General features: G+C 37.5%; 1 protein-coding gene across 1 annotated transcript in view; it reads right to left on the bottom strand.

Moving 5' to 3' along the window:
- Nucleotides 1–16,908, bottom strand: part of GDPD4 (glycerophosphodiester phosphodiesterase domain containing 4) — a 147,393-nt gene that overhangs the window by 15,386 nt on the left and 115,099 nt on the right. Inside the window, exons 14-16 of the mRNA XM_030332309.1 lie at nt 9,866–10,013; nt 5,785–5,867; nt 5,003–5,049 (exon numbers count right to left, since the gene is read on the bottom strand). Of these exons, the coding sequence (XP_030188169.1) occupies nt 5,003–5,049; nt 5,785–5,867; nt 9,866–10,013 (278 nt within the window). The remainder of the gene's footprint in view (nt 1–5,002; nt 5,050–5,784; nt 5,868–9,865; nt 10,014–16,908) is intronic.

The following is a 16,908-nucleotide window of genomic DNA, read 5'->3' as shown; positions in this document are numbered from 1 at the left end:
TCTTCATTCTAAAATTTAAAGTTACAAATTTCCAAGTCCTGCTTTAGTTTTACCCCACAAATTTCACTATTGTATATGCATTACCTTTTAAAATATTTTCTAATTTCTCTTGTGATTTATCCCTTGATAAATCAACTTGATGTTTAGAAATACATTAATTTCCAACATTTAGAGACTTACCTAGTATTTTATTAAAGCTCATTTCTTTTTTTAATTTAATTTTTTAAAATTTACATCCAAATTAGTTAGCATATAGTGCAACAATGATTTCAGGAGTAGATTCCTTAGTGCCTCTTACCCATTTAGCCAATCCCTCCTCCCACAACCCCTCCCGTAACCCTCAGTTTGTTCTCCATATTTATGAGTCTCTTCTGTTTTGTCCCTCTCCCTGTTTTTATATTATTTTTATTTCCCTTCCCTTATGTTCATCTGTTTTGTCTCTTAAAGTCCTCATAGGAGTGAAGTCATATGATTTTTGTCTTACTCTGACTAATTTCACTTAGCACAATACCCTCTGGTTCCATCCACGTAGCTGCAAATGGCAAGATTTCATTCTTTTTGATTGTTGAGTAATACTCCATTGTATAGATATACCATTTCTTCTTTAGCCATTCATCCATCGATGGACATTTGGGCTCTTTCCATACTTCGGCTATTGTTGATAGTGCTGCTATAAACATGAGGGTGCATGTGTCCCTTCGAAACAGCACACCTGTATCCTGTGGATAGATGCCTAGTAGTGCAATTGCTGGGTCGTAGGGTAGTCTATTTTTAGTTTTTTGAGGAACCTCCATACTGCTTTCCAGAGTGGCTACACCAGCTTTCATTCCCATATTAAAGCTCATTTCTAATTTAATTTTGTTATGGTCACAGAGCATACTTTAAGATTTCAGTCTTCTTAAATTTATGTATTGAGACTTGTTTTATGGCCTGTCATGTGGTCTATTTTGGCAATATGCCATGTACATTTGAAAATATTATATAGTCTGCAGTTGTTGTGTATAATGTTTTATGTCAGTTAGGTCCATGTGGCTGTAAGTGTTGTTCAGACTTCAATAACCTTTCTGATTTTATTTTTTGTGTTTCATTGTTCTTGCAGGGACTGAGAGGAATGTTAAAATGCCCAAGCATTATTTCTCTCTTTCAGTTTTTGTTTCATGTATGAAGTTTATACAGAGCTCTAATTATAATGCCTTCTTGCTATACTGACCTTTTCATCACTTATGAAATCTTTGCTTCCAGTAACTCTCCATGTTTTGAAGTCTATTTTTTTCAGATGTTATATCTTATGCTTACTGTTTTTCCATGCCATATCATTTTCCCATTCTTTCATTTTTAGTCTTTTGTTGTCTATTTAAATATTTCTTTTAAAAAAACTTTTATGTGTTTATTTTATTTTGAGAGAGACAGAGCAGGAGCAGCGGAGGGGCAGAGAGAGAGGGAGACACAGAATTTGAAGCAGGCTTCAGGCTCCGAGCTGTCAGCACAGAACCTGACGTGGAGCTTAAACTCACTGATGGTGAGATCATGACCTGAGCCGAAGTCAGACGCTTAACTGAGTCACCCAGGCGCCCCTTAAATATTTCTTTTGTAGACAACATATGGTTAGGTCCTGCTTTTTTCTATCCAGTCTGACAATTTCTACTTCGATGTATCTGCTCCATTTATATTTTATGTAATTAATAAATGGTTGGATTTAAGACTATCATGTGTCAACTTGTTTTCTGTTTGTTTTGTCTGTTATTTTACTTCCTTTGGTCTCTTCTTCCTGAATCTATCTGCTATAAGATATTCTCCTGCTGATTTTGAATAAGTAAGCTGCCATGTTGTCAGAGGGCCATATGGCTGCGACCTGAAGGTGGACTCTAGGAACTCAGAGCAAACCCTGCCAACAGTCATCAAGGAAACAGAAACAACTTCAGTTCTACCACTTACAATTCAGTAAGGAATTAAATTCTTCCAACAACTAGTCTCAGATGAGATTGTAGTCTAGGCTGATACCTTGATTTTAGCCTGGGAGACTCTTAAGTAGAGGACCCTATTAATCCATGCCTGAACCCATGGCCCACAGAAACTGTGAGATGATAAATTTGTATTATTTTAAGCTGCTAGGTTTGCAGCAATTTGTTACACAGCAATAAAAAACTAATATGTACAGAAATAGAATCTACTCAAGAGGAAGCAGAGAAATCAATAGGCTACAAATAACAACAAACAGAGTCTCAGCAACCAATGGGATAATATCAAACTTTCTCATATCTATGTAATCGGGAACCCCAGAAGAGGGTAGGAGCAAGAAAATATTTGAAAAAATGAAGACTGAAAATGTATCAATTTGATGAAAATTATACTGACTGATCTAAAAGTTCAGCGAACCCCAAGCAGGATAGACACACACATACTCATATACAACAAAGTAAACCATAATCAAATTATTGAAAACCAGTAATAAAAAGAACAATCTTAAAAAGCAGCTAGAGAGGGGCGCCTGGGTGGCGCAGTCGGTTAAGCGTCTGACTTCAGCCAGGTCACGATCTCGCGGTCCGTGAGTTCGAGCCCCGCGTCGGGCTCTGGGCTGATGGCTCGGAGCCTGGAGCCTGTTTCCGATTCTGTGTCTCCCTCTCTCTCTGCCCCTCCCCCGTTCATGCTCTGTCTCTCTCTGTCCCAAAAATAAATAAACGTTGAAAAAAAAAATTAAAAAAAAAAAAAAAGCAGCTAGAGAAAAAGGACGTATTACAAGTAGAGGAACAAAGATAAAACGGAAGACTTTTTTTTTTTTTTTTTTTTGGTAAGACCTTTCATGAGAAACTGTATGAGGCATAAGACAAAGGACTGACTTCTTTACAGTGTTGAAAAATACATCCTAAAGCTAGAAAGATGAATGCCTTATGGTGGCAGCAGCAGTTGCACCAGTACATGCCCATCCTGGAGGTTGTTGTGGTGCAAGATGTGATACTGTACTTAGTGTCTGGGGTTCTATTCTCTTCAGCCCCAGTGGATCTGGGCTGTGGTTTTGGTTTCAGTCTTCCCTGTACCTTCCCTGATTCTAAACTTGGTCCTGTACCTTCTAGGTATCTCTTGGAGGCACCCAAACAGCCTTTCAATACATTTTTTTTCTGCTTAGATCAGGCAAAATTGGTTTCTGTAACAGACAACTAAAAACTTAAAAAAAAAAAAAAACAAGAAAAATTCTTAATTTTTTATTCACCTTATTTTCTTATCATCATTTCAACATGGTAGGGAGTTGGGGTCAATTTAACTAAGTAATTTTTCCTTCATTCATACTTATACATTCTTTGAATTTTCCTTCAAAACTTTCTCTCCCATCCATACTTTCATCATCATTTTCATGTGTTGTTGTTGTTGTTTTTTCCAATTCCTGGCTCTATTACTGTTTTGGGCTACATTTTGGGCCCCTCAAGTTCACATGTGGAAGCCCCAAACCCCAGTACCTCAGAACTGGACTATATTTGGAAATAGGGCCTTTAAAGAAGTGATTAAAATCAGGCCTAATCCAATATGATTGGAGAAAAGAAAACGTGGACACAGAAAGGCATTGAGTGTACGTGTGCGCACAGAGATAAGGCTGTATGAGGACACAGCAGGAAGATGGCTACCTGCAAGCCAAGGAGAGAGGCCTCAGAAGAAACCAAACCTGCTCACACATTGATCTTGGCCTTTTAGGCTCTAGAACTGAGAATATAAATTTCTGTTGTGTAAGCCATCCAAATTGTGGTATTTAGTTATAGCAGTCCCAGTTTACTAATACAACTACTGAAAATCATAAGGTAGCTAGAATAAAGCCTTCAGACTTATTAACAGTCAGCAGAGTGATCTTAAAATCCATATAACTCAAAAATTACTTAAGATCTTTCTGAGATCTAAGAGATTTGGGTGAACTTAGTTTGATCCTTCAGTTTCACAGTATTAAAGACGATTGCCCTCCACTTAATTTATTCAGGTTTCTGAACTTATTTTTTCATGGTCTCTGTGGATCCATTCCTGCAGCTCTTAAAGTATTCTATCAGTTCAACCCTCTGCCAGCTGGTGCACGGTGTTTCAGGATCTTCACCACTATCCACGAGAAATTAAATTAATTCATGATTCTGTGACTGTACCAACTTTACCTAAGGCTCCAGGAACTGTGGAAGAAAACTGTATTGTGTATAGCACAGTCCTTTGCCTCCAATTGGCTTCTCCTTTGACATTGCACTGGCTTTCCAACCAGTTACTCACTGTGTTATTATCCCCACAGCCTCCTGAAAAATAAAATCTAGCTTCCCTTCCCCTTACTGGGCCTATCTCACTTCCTCAGTCCCTGAGTTATTCTTCTAAATAAGAGTTATTCTGTTATTCTATCCCTTTACACAGAAATCTAAGCATATTGCTCCCTTGTTCAAAGCTCATTTGCCATCTCTTGATTACTTATATGCAGAGCCTAGACTCTAGTCCAGCATTTCAGGATCTCTGCAGTTTTCTCCCTCCACCCTCCAACATACATCACCCACAACTGAAGGCCCATAAAACACATTCATCTCTCACCGGCATGGCAGATGCTATGGTAGCTGGACCTTGGTGCCTGGACCAATGGTGTCAACCGCTCTACTTTTGCTTCCTTCCTCACTGTTCTTTGGGTGTCAGCCCTCCCTTCCCTTGGGCCACCTCCATAGACAGCTTTCAGTTATCTTCAGCCCTTTTCAGAATGCCTGGCACAAAGGGGGTACTCAATAACTGTGTGATGAATTAATATATGAACAAGTGAACAAATAAACACCCATGCTCAAAATCTTCCAAGAGGCCTCACTGCCAAAGGATAAAGTCCAAAATGAAGCCTGATGTCAAGGGCTTTCCAGCCTATATTTCCCAACTTATCCCTGGTCCCCACCTCCCACTTTCCACAGACTCTCTCAGTTCTTGTCAGAGACATGAAAAGCAGGCCCCACATCCTGGAGGCAACGGGTAAGGATGAAGAGACAGGAGAAGGCTAAGCCTCTGACTTTACCTGTGTGAATGCTGTTATTGAACATTTCTTTTTTGCTCTCTCTCCACCTAGAAGGAAACAGACCACCCATGAGTCTCACAGGCCTCTTCCAAAAAAGACAATAATCCAAGGCAATAGGCAGAAAAGAAACATTATCCAAATTCTCACTTAAGTATAGGGTTTATACTTTCTTCTTTAAAGGATAACTCACAAATGAAGAAATGATGGGCATGATGAGGTCAAACAACTATGGACTCCTCTAGCTAAAATTCTGCTACCTGGATGTTCCCTTTCCCACCTTGAATCTTACAATCCTATAGCATTTGCCCTGCAAGGATTCTCAAATGTCATCTTGGACAGATAATAAGACCGTAGCCTAGAAAGAAGCAGTTCACCCAGCAACTGAGGACCATAACCAGGGCTACAACCCGGGCTTCCCAGTTTGTGAACCTGCTTTGTTTCATGGAAGATGGGAAGTTGAGGCACTTGTTCTCTACAACCTTCAACCCTTGTCCTTTTCTAACTGGTCTATAATGAAACTGTAGTAACAGGATTTGACTAGGCTTCAGTGAGAGTCCATATCCTTAGAATATCGTCCTGTGTTGAGGTGGCAGAAAGGGTGTGAGGAGCTACAGGCAGCATGAGAAGAAATGACAGGTTCAAATTACAAACACTGTCTTCCTGAGAGCCTGCCACGTGGAATTACAGGAAGAGTCTAAGTGTTTTTTTTCTGAACTTTACATAAGAACTACTTACACTTTTATCTTGGGAAAATTCATTTAAAATAGCAACTATATGCTTACCAATGAAAATAAAATATGGCAAAAATGAGAACTGCAGAAACACTATCCATGAGAAGCCACATGAACATATAGTAACCTGGTGTCTGCAAAACAGAAAACAAAACAGTTTAAAAAACTACAGTTGGAAAGGATTTCAGATCACATGGGCCAAGTCCTATGCTCTCCTGCCAGGGTTGGGGGAAGAGCAGGGGAAAGGCTGAGCAGGTAAAGAAACTTTGACTGATGTGGTGGTCTCAAACACAGAGAGTACCTGCCGATATCCTAACAATCACCCCTTAGATGTGCAGGGGACTCTACACGGGACAAAGCACTTCATACTCTTTATCTCCCTTAACCCTCAGAGGAGTCCCAGAGAAGTCACATAGCAAGTCTATTCTGGACCTAGGACTCCATAGCTCAAGTTTCTTGACTTCTACCCCTCTGTGTTTTCATAGTACTGCTTCCCAAATCTGGCTGCACATCCAAGCATACCTGGACACCTTTGAGTAATACAGGGTCCTAGGTCTCACTACATATCTCAGAAACTACCATTTCTGCATTTTCATCTGCTTCTCGGATGATGCTGAAGCAACTGGACTGTGAGCTAGAGTCTAGGAATTTTTGTTCTAAATCATCATGTTTCAAATAAGTATGCTGAAATTAGAACTCCCCCTTAGCTAATGTGCCCCCTTCTCCATGCTCCTTGCCTGAATCACCCATTACCCAGAGCTCCATCTCCTTGGTCCTCTTGTGTGAGTTTTGTAATTCCCTGATTTGATCCTCCCTTTCCAACTCCACTGTTCCCTCTCTGTTGGGTCTGGGACTTTTTTTTTCTTGAGCCATTCCTCACCTTATCCCAGGGTCTTTCTGTGGAGTGAATACTAACATTAATAATGACAGTAACACTAATGGTCATGATGACAACAACTAACAATTAATTAATTAGCATCATAAGAGCTAAGGAAGTATTCTAAGCACTTTAAAGGTGTTTTCACACTTCATCCTCACCACAGCCCACTAAACAGGTACAGTAGAAAACATTTAACCAACTTCCACTAAACCCAGGCTCTTAATCCCCTCTGGGAAACTGACTGATAGCTTGGCCTGCTACAGAATGCCCACCAGGCGAGCTGTCCATTTACTAAGAATCAGTCGTTCTTGGGGCGCCTGAGTGGCTCAGTTGGTTAAGTGTCCAACTCTTGATTTTGGCTCAGGTCACGATCTCCCAGTTCACGGGATCGAGTCCTGCGTCTGGCTCTGCTGACAGCTTGGAGCCTGCTTGGGATTCTCTCTCTCTGTCCCTCCCCTGCTGTTGTCTGTCTGTCTGTCTGTCTCTCTCTCTCTCTCTCTCTCCCTCTCCCTCTGTCTCCCTCTCAAAATAAATAAACCTTAAAAAAATCCTTAAAAAGAATCAGTCATTCTTTCTCCTTAAATGGCTTAGAACAGTTGTACTTGTTATAACTGTGCAGTGTAATTAAATGTCACTTAAATCTAAGTGAAAAAGAAGTATATCATTTTTAAGAAAACTAAGCCAATGCTTTGAAAATCTCAAGGAAGAAAGAACAGGTCATTAAAAAATAAACTGCAACTGAATGAGGTGTGAGTGAAACACTGTGAGAGACTAGGGTAAAAGGATTATGAAAATCTGGGTAAATCCCTCATTCAGACTGTTTCTCCCAATGACTTTGTTGTTTAAAGAAACAAAACTTAGAGGTCATAGCTGGTTTATTCAGCTGTTTAAATAAGCAAGTGAATACAGTATTCAATCAGCTAAAGTAACCTCAAAGACCTTGACTCTCTGTTACAAGGTAAATGAATATTTTAAATTAAAATAAAATGTGTGAAGTATGTATGTGACAGATTGTTTATAAATATGACCACAACATTCCTCCCAAAATGCAGGTCTGTGTGCAATGTGATTTTGCTGTTCCTCCTCATCAAGAAATGAAGTCTATTTCTCCACTATTCCACCTTGAATCTAGACTTGGCCATGTAATTTTCTTTGGCCAACGGAACATTAGCAAATATCACACCTAAAAAATCCTGAAAACTGCATGTGCATTAGGGCTTGACCTCTCTTGCAGCTGGGAATCCACTGCCACCAGGTGAACATGCTCAAGCTGGCCTCCTTGAGGATGACTGACAACATGAACAGAGACATCAGTCATCCCAGGTAAGACACTAGACATAAGAATGCGGCCATCCTAGACCAAGCTGGCTCAGACCAGAAGACCATTGAGCTATCATAAAGGATATAACAAAAAAATATTTGTTTGAGGCACTACATTTTAGCTGTCTGTTTTTAAGTAGTAAAGGCTGATCGACTGTGAAATAGATAGATAGATAGATAGATAGATAGATAGATAGATAAATTTCCCACTTTAACTTTTTCAATTAACAGACCAGTGATCAGACTAGACTATGGTGGATAAAAATACTTCTGTTGTACTATCATTATCCCTATTTTACTAATAAATAAACTGAGGCACAGACAGGTTAACTAACATTTCCAAATTTACACAGTAAGTGGTAGAGCCAAGATTTGGATTTTCCTGAACAAAGAGGCGATGGGTCCTTTAAAAAAAGCCAGGCATAGGAGAAAGGCATAAAAGAAAACTTTATAGTTTTTGAATTTTGAATCACATGAATTTATTATCAATTCAAATAGTATTAGTTCAAGTATTAAAATAAAAAGCTTTATTTAATAAAACTTCATTTAATATATGGAAAGGGACAACTTTGAAACATTACCGACTTAGGGGATAGAATTACGGAGTGGGGTGTTGCTTTCTGATTAATGTATTTTTGTAATGATTAAATTTCATATAATTAACAGATTTACTTTGTAATCAATTTTTTAAAAGAAAATGTTAGAAAAACATATAGTACACATATGAAGGAAAATTATACAAGGACAGACAAGTAGCAAGGCTTCACCTATGCCAAGGGACCTGCCATCCAAGGTTTCCTTCAGGGTCATCTCCAGAAAGTTGCCCAAGCTACCAAGAAATAAGGTGTCAGTAATTTTACACAGCTACCAGAAGGCCTCAATGCAGTCCGGCTCCATGAGATTGTGACCTTGACCCTGATCTCCTTTCTTCTGGTTGTGACCCTAAACAAGGGCTAGTGAGGCTGGAGGTGTGGACAAGGCAACATGAAATAATTCTTCTCCTCAGTTAGGCTTCTATGCCTAAAGGTTTACCTTTCAAGGCAACTTGGAGTCTGGGTTTTTACTCTCAACTGGACACTTTTATTCTGAATTGAGTCTTTTTGGTGACTGAAAGTAAAATTTAAAAATCACCTAAGAGTGACTAGAAAAGTTATGGGACTGGAGTAAGATTTCATTCAGGAGCAGGGAAAGCCTACCTCACAGAGCAGTTTAAAGAGTCAATGGAGAGAAATTAAGCTGTTTTCTCTCATACATTATTGTGTTCCACTCAGTCAACCTACTGTACACAGGTAAGAAAAACAAGCTCTGCAGCAGTTAACTGGTTAGCCAGGGCTGTTTCCATAAATAGTAAGCAATAGGATTTAGCTGGGATTATAACCCAAGTATTCAGGTCCCCAAACCTCTGGCAATAAGCAGTAGCAGGGCTAGGATGGGGCAATTAAGCTAGGTGGCTGGACAATGGTTCTCCTTTTCAGAAGGATTTTGTTCAGGACATACAGGTTTTTTCCTACAGCCACTGTCACTATCACTGCATCTAGAAAGGTTGGGCTACAGTAACAAAACTCTGGAGTCAGACCTCATTTTGAATCTTGCATCATGCAACCACGTCCAAGAATCTTAATATCTGAAAACTTGTTTCTTCATAGAGATAATGAAAGTGAGTAACTCAGAGGGACAAATTACATACTGCATGAAAAACACACTGTGAAGATTTGGTAAACAGCAATTATTATAACAATACTAATTTCTCCCTACAAATCAAAGAAGGATCTGGGTGAGAGAAGGGAGAATGCCTCATCTCCAATATCATAGAACTTTCTGCTTTTAAGTAGCTCCCCAGGTGTCTGCACAGTGGACAATGTAGGTGTGGGGTAAGGGACTTAGACTCCTACTGTAACAGACTTGGAAGAACAATCTGGACAACCAGCTCACCATGAAGAAGTAAGGGTGATTTAGCTGACTCAGGGTCTGAATGTTGTCTGTGGTCACTGAGTGAATCCTGGAGCACCAGGCCAGTGAGTAGAGCCAAGGCTCATTGACGACATATAAATTGATGTTGATGTTAGCTGCTTTATAATCTCTGGAATAAAAACAGAACCCACAGGTGATTTAGTCTGAATCTAGACTTAATCTCACTTTCCTCATCTAAAAGGGTAACAGCCACCATGTTTGTGAGAGGCTGTTACCTAAAACACTAGAAGCAGCTGGTCCTGTAGCAACTTATGACATGCTACGCAGAATGGGTTCATGTTGCAATAAGGTAAAGGACTGGATTTAACACCTCTGCTCCTATACCAACAATGGTGTATTGGTAAACTGGATATCCTAAGGAAAAAAAAGAAAAACTAGAGAAAAAAGAGAAAGCACTATTTGTAGCATTTGCCAATTTCCATGGTATAAATACTCCTACCATAGTCAATTTCAAGCTACCACTAGTAAAACAGATTTGCAAAGTTTCTAACTATTTAATAACTGGCTTCCATGAGCTGGCATAAACCAGCTCCAGCACATGACTGTATAGCAACTCTACTTACTTTCATCAGAGTACTTACCACACTCTACTATATTTATCTGCTTTCCTATTAGTCTTCTTTACTTGACTATAATCAAATTAAAAGTAGAGGCTGTGTATTATTCATTTTTGTATATCCATTACTTAGCATAATACCTGCCTTCATAAATGGTAAATGAAGGACTGAAGAAATAAATTTAAATATTATTTACATTTCAAATGTAAAAAAATTTTACAAGTCTTGAGTAGAGGGAATGAAACCAAATGTTTCCCAGTACACAAAATATCAGCAGATACTTGTGTATTCTTTATAGAGAAAAGAAGAAAATAAGTATTGGAATACCTAGCAATTCTGGTCAAGTTGTCATTTTCAGGGATTTAAATTTCTCACAAAATACACCATGTAAATGGCTTCAAGAACTGTTTTAATTTTTTTAAATATAATTTACCATCAAGTCAGCTAAATTGGCAGAATAAATAAAAACATATGATCCAACTATATGCTGTCTTCAAGAAACTCATTTTAGACCCAAAGATACAGATAGATTGCAAATGAAAGAATAGAAAAAAGATATTCTGTGCAAATAGTAACCCAAATCAGCAGAGGTGGCTATACTGACATTAGACAATATAGGCTTTATATCAAAAAAGGTGATAAGAGACAAAGAAAGACACTATATATTAATAAAAGGTTCAATAGAGTAAGAAAATATAACAATTATAAACATTTACACACCAAATGACAGGCCAGGAAAAGGTACAGAGCAAAACCTGATAGAACTGAAGGCAGAAACAGACCAATTTGCAGTAATAATTGGACACTTCAATACCCTACTCTCAATAATGGAATGAACAACCAGATCAAAGATAAGTAAGGAAACAGATGACTTAACACAGGAAACTAACTATACAGAATACAGACATATACAGAATACTTAACAATAATAGCATACACATTATTCTCAAGTGCACATAGGACATTTTGCAGGATAGGTCATATGTTAGGCCACAGATTAAGTCTCAATACATTTAAAAAGACAGATACCATACAAATTATCCTTTCCAGCCACAAGCGGATGAAGCTAGAAGTCTGTAACACAAAACTGGAAAATTTGCACATTCATGAAAAATTATACCACACACTTTTAAACAATCAATGCATCAAAAAATCACAAGGGAAATTAGAAAATACTTATAAATGAATGGAAATGAAAACATAACATACCAAAATTCATAGGATGAAGCAAAAGCGGTACAAGGGAGAAATTTATAGCTATAAATGCTTATATTAAAAAAAATAAAAATCTTAAATCAACAACCTATCTTTATATCTCAGAGAATTAAAAAAAGAACAAATTGACCCAACATAGCAAAAGGAAGAAAATAATAAAGATCACAGCTGATGTAAATTAGAGAAAAGAAAACCTATAGGGAAAAATCAATGAAACCAAAAGTTACTTCCTTGAATAAGATCAACAAAATTACATTCAGTTAGATGAACTAATAAAAAAGACTCAAAGTACTGAAATCAGAAATGAAACTAGGGATATTACTACCAATTTGATAGAAATAAAAAAAAATATGAGAGTACTATGAACTTTTTACCCCCAACAAATTTGGTAACATAGATGAAATGGACAAATTCCTAAAAACACAGAACCTACCAAGACTGAATCATGAAGAATGAAAAAATGTGAATATATCTATAATGAGTAAGGAGACTGAATCATTAGCCAAAAATATCCCAAAATAAAGTCCTAGACCCAATGACTTCACTGGTGAATTCCACCAAACATTTAAAGAACTGTTAAGAGTGAAAGTTCGATTTCTTTCTTGACAATTTTGATGCTTTTTATTTATTTTTGTTGTCTAACTGCTTAGGCTAGTACTTCAAACACTATTTTGAACAACAGTGGTGAGAGTGGATATCCCTGTCGTGTTCCTGATCTTAGGGGGAAAGCTCTCAGTTTTTCCCCATTGACGGTGATAGTGGTGGGTCTTTCATACATGGCCTTTATGATGTTGAGGTATGTTCCTTCTATCCCTACTTTCTTGAGGGTTTTTATCAAGAAAGGATGCTCTATTTTGTCAAATGCTTTTTCTGCATCTATTGAGTGGATCATGCGGTGCTTATCCTTTCTTTTATTAATGTGATGACTCACAATGATTGATTTGTGGATATTAAACCAGCCCTGCATCCCAGGAATAAATCCCACTTGATCATGCTCAATAATTCTGTTAATGTATCATTGGATTCAGTCTGGTAGTATCTTGTTAAGACTTTTTGTATCCATTTTTATCAGAAAAACTGGTCTATAGTTCTCCTTTTTAGTGGTGTCTTTGGTTTTGGAATCAAGGTAATGCTGGCCTCATAGAATGTGTTTGAAATTTTTCCTTCCGTTTCTATTTTTTGGAACAGCTTCAAAAGAATAAGTATTAACTCTTTAAATGTTTGGTAAATACTCCTGGAAAGCCACCTGGCCCTGGACTTCTTTATTGGTTATGGGTCTTTTCAAATTTCAGATTTCTTCCTGTTTCAGTTTTGGTAGTTTATATGTTTCTAGGAATTTGTCCATTTCTGCCAGATTGCCCAATTTGTTGGTATAAGTTGTTCATAATATTCTCTTATCATCCTTTGTATTTCTGAGATGCTGGTTGTGATCTCTCCTCTTTCATTTGTGATTTTATTTAGTTTGGTCCTTTCCTTTTCTTTGTGATAAATCAGGCTAGGGGTTTATCAGTTTTGTTAATTCTTTCTAAGAACCAGCTTCTGGTTTGTTGATCTGTTCTGGTTTTTTTATTTTGATATCATTAATTTCTTCTCTAATCTTTATTATTTCCTTTCTTCTGCTGATTTTGGGCTTTATTTGCTGTTCTTTTTCTGGCTTCTTTAGGTGTAAGGTTAGGTTGAGTATTTGAGACATTTCTTCCTTCTTTAGGAAGGCCTGGATTGGTGTATACTTTCCTCTTATGACTACCTTTGCTGCATCCCAGAGGTTTTGGACTGTAATGTTTTCATTTCCATTGGCTTCCATGTACTTTTTAATTTCCTCTTTAATTTCTTGGTCAAGTCATTCATTCTTTACTAGAATGTTCTTTAATCTGGAAGTATTCTTGGTCTTTCCAAATTTTTCTTGTGGTTGATTTCAAGTTTCATAGCATTGTGTTCTGAAAATATGCCTGGTATGATATCAATCTTTTTGTACTTCTTAGGTCTAATTTATGACCTAGTATGTGATCTACTCTGTAGAATGTTCCATGTGCACTAGAAAAGAATGTGTATTCTACTGCTTTAAGATGGAATGTTATGAATATATCTGTTAAGTCCGTTTGGTCCCATGTGTCAATCAAAACCATAATTTCCTTGTTGATTTTTTGCTTAGATGATCTGCCCATTACTGTAAATGGGGTGTTAAAGTCCCCTACTATTATGGCATTATTATCAATGAATTTCTTTATGTTTATGCTTAATTGATGTATACATTTGGGTTCTTTCAAGTTGGGGGAATAAATATTTACAATTGTTAGCTCTTCTTGATGGACAGACCCCTTAATTATGACATAATTCCCTTCTTCATCACTTGTTACACTTCATCTTTGTCTTAAAATCTAGTTTTTCTGATATAAGTATAGCTACTCTGGCTTTCTTTTTTTTTTTTAGGTTTATTTTTATTTATTTTGAGAGAGAGAGCAAGCAGGAGAGGGGTACAGAGGGAGACAGAATCCCAAGCAGGCTCCATGCTATCAGCACAGAGCCTGATGCAGGGCTCAAATTCATAAAACATGAGACCCTGACCTGAGCTGAAACCAAGTTTCAGCCACTTAACCAACTGAGCCACCCAGGTGCCCCATCTTTTGACATCCATTAACATCCCCTCACTTTCAATCTGCAGGTCTCTTTAGGTCTAAAATGAGTCTTTTGTAGGCAGCATATCAATGAGTCTTGTTTTTTTATCTATTCTGAAACCCTATGTCTTTTAATTGGAGCATTTAGGCCATTTACAATTTGAGTGATTATGGAAAGATATTGTGTTGCCTGTAGAGTTGGTGTTTCTGATAATGTTCTCTAGTCCTTTCTAGTCTTTGTTACTTTTGGTGTTCTTTGTTTTATTTTTATTTTTCTCCAGAGTCCCCCTTACGATATCTTGCAGGGCTGATTTAGTGGTCACAAACTCTTGTTAGTTTTTGTTATCTGGGAAATTCTTTATCTCTCCTTCTATTTTGAATGACAGCCTTGCTAGATAAAGAATTTTTGGCTGCATATTTTTCCCATTCAGCATATTAAATATATCTTGCCACTCATTTTTGGCCTGCCAACTTTCTGTGGACAGATATGCTGCAAACCTGATCTATCTTCCCTTGTAAGTTAAGGACTTTTTTCCCTTGTTGCTTTCAGGATTCTTTCCTTGTATGTGTATTTTGTGAATTTGACTATGGTGACTTGGTGATGGTCAGCTTTTGTTGAATCTAATGGGAGTTCTCTGTGCTTCTTGAATTTTGATGTCTGTGTCCTTCCCCAGATTAAGAAAGTTTTCAGCTATAATTTGGTCACATAAATGGTCCCTTTTTCTTTCTCTTCATCTTCTGGGACTCCTATACTTGAATTTCATTCCTTTTTAATAAGTCACATGGCACTCTATGTGGAAGACCCAAAATACTCCACCAAAAAACTACTAGAGCTGATATATGAATTCAGCAAAGTCACAGGATATAAAATCAATGTACAGAAATCGGTTGCATTTCTGTATACCAATAATGAAGCAACAGAAAGAGAAATCAAGGAATCTATCCCATTTACAACTGCAAAAAAAAAATAAATAACATAACTAGGAATAAACCTAACCAAAGAGGTAAATGATCTGTATGCTGAAAACTATAGAAAGCCTATGAAAGAAATTGAAGAAGACACAAAGAAGTGGAAAAACATTCCATGCTCATGGATTAGAAAAAAAATATTGTTAAAATGCCAATGCTGCCCAAAGCAATCTACACATTCAATGCAATCCCTATCAAAATGCCACCAGCATTCTTCACAGAGCTAGAACAAACAATTCTAAAATTTGTATGGAACCAGAAAACATCCAGGATAGGCAAAGTAATGTTGAAAAAGAAAATCAAAGCTAGAGGCATCACAATTCCGGAATTCAAGCTGTATTACAAAGCTGTAATCATCAAGACAGTATATAGGTACTAGTCCAAAAACAAACACATAGATCAATGGAATAGAATAGAGAACCTAGAAATGGACCCACAAATATATGGCCAACTAATGTTCAACAAAGCAGGAAAGAACATCCAGTGGAAAAAGACAATCTCTTCAGCAAATGGTGTTGGGAAAACTGGACAGCGAAATGCAGAAGAATGGACCTGGACCACTTTCTTACACCATACACAGAAATAAACTCAAAATGGATGAAAGACCTAAATGTAAGACAGGAAGCCATCAAAATCCTCAAGGAGAAAGCAGGCAAAAACCTCTCTGACCTGGGCCTTAGCAATTTCTTACTCAGCACATCTCCAGAGGCAAGGGAAATAAAAGCAAAAATTAACTACTGGAATCTCATCAAGATAAAAAGCTTCTGCACAGCCAAGAAAACAATCAACAAATAAAAGGCAACTGACAGAATGGGAGAAAGTAGTTGCAAATGATGTATCAGATAAAGGGTTAGAAGCCAAAATATGTAAAGAACTTACCAAACTCAACACCAAAAAAACAAATAATCCAGTGAAGAAATGGGCAAAAGACATGAAAAGACCCATTTCCAAAGAAGAGATACAGATGGCAAACAGACACATGAAAAGATGCTCAATATCACTCATCATCAGAGAAACACAAATCAATGAGATATGTAAAACCACAATGAGATACCACCTCACTCCTGTCAGAATGGCTAAAATTAACAACTCTAGATTTTTATCCAAAGGATACAGAAATGCTTATTCAAAGGGGCACAGGCATCCCAATATTTAGAGCAGCACTATCAACAATAGGCAAAGTATGGAAACAGCCCATATGTCCATCAACTGATGAATAAATAAAGAAGATATGGTATGTATACACACAGACACACACACACACACACACACACACACACACACACACAATGGACAATGGAATACTACATGGCAATCAAAAGAATGAAATCTTGCCATTTGCAACATGGATGGAACAAGAATATATTATGCTAAAGGAAATAAGTCAGTCAGAGAAAGATAAATAAATATCATTTCACTCACATGAGGAATTTAAGAAACAAAACAGATGAACGTGGGGGAAGGGAAGGAAAAATAAGATAAAAACAGAGAGGGAGGCAAACCATAAGAGACTCTTAAATACAGAGAACAAACTGAGAGTTGCTGGAGGGGTATTGGGCAGGGGGATGGGCTAAATGGGTGATAGGCATTAAAGAGGACACTTGATAGGATGAACACGGGGTGTTATACGTAAGTGATGTATCACTAA

The sequence above is a fragment of the Lynx canadensis genome, chromosome D1 (genome assembly GCF_007474595.2).
Source record: "Lynx canadensis isolate LIC74 chromosome D1, mLynCan4.pri.v2, whole genome shotgun sequence".
In the NCBI taxonomy this organism is placed as follows: domain Eukaryota; kingdom Metazoa; phylum Chordata; class Mammalia; order Carnivora; family Felidae; genus Lynx; species Lynx canadensis.
This window is presented reverse-complemented; position numbering and strand designations above follow the sequence as displayed.